The sequence below is a fragment of the Anarrhichthys ocellatus genome, unplaced genomic scaffold, assembly GCF_004355925.1.
Source record: "Anarrhichthys ocellatus isolate YVR2014 unplaced genomic scaffold, GSC_Weel_1.0 scaffold6, whole genome shotgun sequence".
NCBI lineage: Eukaryota > Metazoa > Chordata > Actinopteri > Perciformes > Anarhichadidae > Anarrhichthys > Anarrhichthys ocellatus.
In genome coordinates, this window is record NW_022280036.1 from 12,061,217 (window position 1) to 12,066,964 (window position 5,748).

At 43.0% G+C, this 5,748-nt stretch overlaps 1 protein-coding gene across 1 annotated transcript in view; it reads right to left on the reverse strand.

The window, feature by feature from the left end:
- Positions 1-438: 438 nt before the first annotated feature.
- Positions 439-5,748, reverse strand: part of acsf3 (acyl-CoA synthetase family member 3) — a 13,478-nt gene continuing 8,168 nt past the window's right edge. Inside the window, exons 5-7 of the mRNA XM_031846303.1 lie at positions 5,156-5,301; positions 1,148-1,245; positions 439-852 (exon numbers count right to left, since the gene is read on the reverse strand). Coding sequence (XP_031702163.1) covers positions 604-852; positions 1,148-1,245; positions 5,156-5,301 — 493 coding nt within the window. The 3' untranslated portion in view covers positions 439-603. The remainder of the gene's footprint in view (positions 853-1,147; positions 1,246-5,155; positions 5,302-5,748) is intronic.

Genomic DNA, 5,748 nt, shown 5'->3' on the forward strand with positions numbered 1-5,748 from the left:
TGTCTACACGACAATCAAAAGCTCCAATCGCTTCTGCCCTCCCTTCCGTGTCCCCGAGCCTCCCCTCACGCAAACCTAACGCCCGTCTCCCCGTGGCTTTGCAGTGCAGCAAAGCTCTTTTGGGGGGGGAGGGGGGGCAGAGAGAGAATTTCTGGGCTGCAGGGAGAGAGAGAGCGAGATGACAGCTTCCCTGTGTGCTGCCACACACACACTAAAGGAAGAGAGAGAAAGAGAGAGAGCGCAATACTTGGTTTCTCAAGACCCAGAGCAGTCACAACCACTTAGGAGGAAAAATGCCCTGCAGCACCAAAAACACACATAGTCCATTTATCACTCCCTCATAGTCCCCCAAAATGTGTGTGCGCGCACACACAAACACACACATTCAATTTCTGAGTGTGTGTGTGTGTGTGTGTGTGTGTGTGTGTGCACGCCTACTGGACTGGATTTTAAAGTGTTTAAAATCAAGCCCCTGAAAGTGCAGTCTGTACCAAAGACGAAAAAATCTTTTGACATCTTTCCTCTTTGTGTGAATCCCTCTGACAGCACAGCTCATAGATACAACTCATACATACAACTCGTAGATGCAATTAGTGGCAGACTTCACTCCCTCCAAGGTAATGTGTGTGTGTGTGTGTGTGTGTGTGTATGTGTGTGTGTGTAGGCATGCACAGTGTTGAAGGGTGAGTTAAGAGAAAGGGGAAGAAGACAGGTGGGTTTGGTACCTGTTTTGAACCAGCCGTCATCAGTGAAAGACTCTGTGGTCTCTTGGGGTTTGTTCCAGTACTCTTTAAAGACAGACGGACCTCGAACTAGGAGCTCCCCTTCTTTCCCCTCCAGACCTGGAAGTACCTGCGATATATTTTCACGGAGATAAAGGGAGAGACCGAGATGGATGCTACAGATGGTTTAAAAGAGTTGAGTGCACTATCCACTTGATGCAATAGCCAGCATCAGCAAGGCAATACATGCTGAACCGCATGCAAAGTTATGAAGGCAACAGACTGTATTTCCATTGGAAATGAATAAGCTGGCGTTTACAGTATGGAGTTTGTAATTCATAAGCAGTGACACTTCTTGACATATTGTTTTTTTTTAATCCAGTCTGTAGATAAATCGGAGTAGACATTGTTAGTTCATTTGTTACCTGAGTCTCGCGGTGGTTGCCCTCCACAATTGTGGTGTTGCTTGTGTTATTCATGACAATCCGTACTTCGACACTGGGAAGTGGAAACCCTACGGCTCCTGTCAACAAACCACACAAAAAACACATGAGTACAAAGGGAAGAAAGCAAGATGGGTTGATTTGAGTCGCTTTTACAGAAGTTGAACACTTCAAATAGAGTGATCGACACAGAGCGCATGATTTCTACCACACTGGGAGTGCTCTCTTTCAGCTGGCAATAACCTCCGTCCTCAGGCCATAACTGGTCACTAAATGCTTTGCTGAGCTTGTAAAACACTAAACTGAAAGCCATTCGTCTCAGTCCCCACAAGTCAGTTGACTTGTCGAGTAATGGGGATTTCTGGGGCAATGCCTGATGCAACCGTTTACGTCAACATCACACCAAATAAGAGAAATCTTATAAACAGATGCCAGACCCAGAACACACTCCATCACATTGTGATCTATCAAAAGTATTGAGTCGTCTCAGAATGACACTGAACTGCAGCATCCATGGCATTAAGTCAACCCATAACTCACAATAGAACTCACAATGCCAGTAATACTCTCTACTGTTTTACATCATATGCAGTTTTTGACTGTACAGTACAATTCAGCCCTTCAGTCCAAACTACCGCCGAGTGCTTCACAAGGCTTTTTATTGCAGCACAGTTGCATAAAAATGTTATAATTGAGCTGACAAATTATGAAATACAATAGGGACTGAGTGGCAAAACTATTCAGAACTGTGAGCTGCAGTAATGTTTAAGGGAAACTATCATTAAGAAATGTGTAAAAAATGTCTTACAAATTGAAAATCCCCACATGTACTGACACCACCTGCAGCCTCCATCTTTGTGTGTGTGCGAGTGAGAACTCCTCAGTTAAGTAATTATAGCAAAGAGTGCAGTGGGGATACAGTGGTCTTCTCTCCGTGTGTGTGTGTGTGTGTGTGTGTGTGTGTGTGTGTGTGTGTGTGTGGGGTAGCATGCCTTCCTTGAGGCCATTATGCCATTTCACAGACCACTGCTCTCCCAATAAAGAGCAGGTCAGGTCCTGATTAAAGAGTGATTCTCTCACTTCATATTGATCGTATCCACTCCAGTCCTGATTGGCAATGTCTATCACACACCATCACTTGCTCTTAGTCCAGCTGGGAAAAACCAACTGACCACAGAAGTAACTAGTAACTGTTTCTAAGATAGACAAACAAGCTTGAGTCAGAAGGTTAGACAAGCTGAATCCAGCCACGTTATAATGATCGGTGCATCCTGAACCGCTGTATGCAGTGCGAACAAGGTTAATTTAGTGGACCAGGAGGACATTCACAGGACAAGACATTCAAATAGCTTCAGGAACCTCCTCCCCTCTTTGCCTGCCAAAATAACTACATTTGTTGGCTGATTTAAAAAAGTATTAAACATTTGGCACAGGAGTATGGAGAGTTATTCATTCCTTACCAGCCAATATCCTGCCTATCAGTTTATAAATGGTTGTGACCTTTGTTAACGAAAACACACATAGATTAAATAAGTAGTAACAGCAACAACACTGCTCTTTCATTTGGCTTAAAGCCAAAATGTTTCCACATCACAACTGTGGACAAGCCGAAAACACAAAGGCTATGGAAGTCATGTCCATGTATTAAATGATAAGTCAATATAGCAATTATTGTGACAGGTCTACTCCTCACATATCTTTCCGTCATGGCAGTGGTTGGGCTGGCCGACAGTCCCGCACTCACACCCACTTTACGCCGCGATAACTGCGTGGAGGTGAGAAAAGAGGCAGGGTTTGAACTTCTCGCTCTAGTTCTCTTTTTTTCATTTAGTGCACAACTACTTCTGTCACTTTTCATGTGAACAGCTGGGTGCAACACAACAAATTTGGGACAAGTCATCCCAAATGTAAACTATATTGTGATTACCCCCTTTTTATGATGGCCGGCTTTTCCCTTAGCCTTAAAGTGTGGACATCCAGAACAACTATAAACGTATTATACATTAAACATATATATTTTCTTGCATAAACCGACCCTTAATTCCTCCACATATGGGTCACCTTAATAAAAAAGTCCCACGTTTGTCTTTGTCTCCTTTTCCAAAATACGTTTGGCTGACGAGTGTTGTTTAAAACCCATCTAATCGTCTGACCGTTTGTGTTTTTGCCTCGTCAGACTTCTTAGCAATCTCGCCGCATTCCCAAATCTCCCAAATCAACATGTTGAGTTTAAGGTTATTAGCTGATGGAATGATGGACGAAAACTTTAAAAATAATACTGAAGGGAAACTGGGTAAATAAGAGATTACAAAACCCAAACAAAAAAAAGGTAAATCTCTCAGCCTCTCGTCGCGTTTTCCTCTGATCGGGTGGAGAGGAGTAGACCGAGTAATCTTGCTCGAGTTCTTCACCCTGTCCAGCAAAAACACCACCGTCTACAAAATGACAAAAACAGACTTGTCTCCCTCAATGACATGTCCAAAATCAATTGAAGTGTTCTTTTCATGGAATCTCTCTACACCCTCCTCTGTCATCATTTTTTTTCAGGAGCTGTCGAAATTTTGTAGCATTCGTGTCTCGATGATTCAACAAGATTGAGTGCCATTTTGAAGAGTACGGGCAGGTTATAAATGCTACATGCTCTGTGGGAAAAGGTCTATGTGGAGTGGAGAAGGGAATGACAAAGATTGTTCTGCAGTTATTCTTCCAAGAAGTTAATGAAAGACACTAAGCTTTGGCTGGATGACATCAGGAGGAAGACAACACTTTAGGGCTGGAAGGTGAGACACCATCTCTGTTGTCTATGTCAGTTAAAAGACAAAAGAAAAAAGGCTGAAAAGTTTAAAGAAAAAGAATGTAAACGATGAAAAAGGGTAGCAGAGAGAGAAACTTGTGAAATGAAAAGAACACGGATGAACTAATCTAACATACATACACGTCAACAAAGGGCCATATGACCTAGAAAGCCACACTGCTGTTATTCTGGAATGCTCTAAAACTGTAGGCTACACAGCAGAATCGGGCCAATTAGACGCCCCAAATACAGTAGAAAAATATGAATACAATTGCTGTCAATAAGTGTATTAGGAGCTACTCAGTTGGCAGAAAGAAAAGAAAGTGAGTGTGTGTAAGAGACTCCACTACTCTTCTGAGAGTGTTTCCTGTGGTTGCTATTGATCCATTTTAACCTACTTAAAAACAAGACAAGAACACACTGACGCAAATAGGCACAAGCTCATGCCTGCATACACTCACACCTCTGCCCACACACACACACACACACACACACTAACGTACACACATCTTCCACAAAGTCTGCAGTGGAAACATCAATAGAACCACAGCTATTCTTAATAATCACCAGAGAGGAATCAAACAAAGCCTGCTCGGTTTATGCCGAACATTATCTGACAAACAAACAAAACAATTCCCCAACAAAGCAGCAGACACAGGATCACCCAATCCACTTGCAAGGTAATTAGCTTTACCTGTAAGCGGAAGAGTTGGCTGGGGAGCAGGAAAGGTAGGTGGGGAGGAGAGAAAGGGGGGAGGACAGGACTAGACGTGAGAAGAAAGCAACCGCCACCAGTCTGACCTCATTTCCAGACATTGCCTTTGTTTCTGCATGCGTGAGGGAGGCGTCATTGGGATCATGGGGTTTTACCTGACATCACAGCAGAGAAGACTGCCAACGATCAAAACACAACACAATGAAGCCGAAGCGCTGAATCAAACCGGTGAGGGAGGTAGAATAATATCAGAGATATTTTAAGAGATATGTGATAAACAAAGAGGAAAGTCACCAAGTGTGCGGTCACACCGACAGCTTGGTTTCTTTGGTGGAAAGTGCAGAACAATCCAAGAAGGTTGGCTGAATTAAACCAGCTGTCGTTAACTGCGGTTGCATCTCATTTGTAAACCGGAGCAACAGGATAAATTGTTTTTTGTGGGTGGGTGTATAAGAGTATCCAGTCAGTAAAGCTTGTGTACCCGGGATGCGTGAGCCCTTGAGAGGGTTGGACAGTGCCATGCCGATCTCTGTCATGCCGTAGCGTTCCAGCAGTGTGTGTCCTGTAATCTCCTCCCAGCGCTGCAGAGTGGGAAGAGGGAGAGCGGCCGAGCCCGAAACCATCAGCCTAGAGAGAGAGAGAATTTATTTTAAATTCTATCAGGACTGGAAATTAGCAGGAGTTCAGGGCAATGACGGCTTTGAAAGTTTAAGACCATTTTTGTACATCCTACATATCACTTGGTGCGTTGTCACACATTCCTATGTGAAGGGGTGAGTCGGGATTTGTCTACGGTGTTTCACATCGTAAACATCTGCACAATTTGATGAAAAAGTGCAAAAATATTGTCATTACACAGCCAAGAAATTAGGAAAATGTGGACACTTTGAAAACATTGACATCTCACAATGTAAAAAAAAAAAAAGAGTAAAAGATTAAATGTGTTATTACATTATAAATAAAACCCCCTCTGAAATGAATTATTGATTCCGATATATGTATGCACATTTATCTCGACACATAGTACGAGACTCTGTCTGCCACTTTGTGTGTGTGTGTATATATATATATATA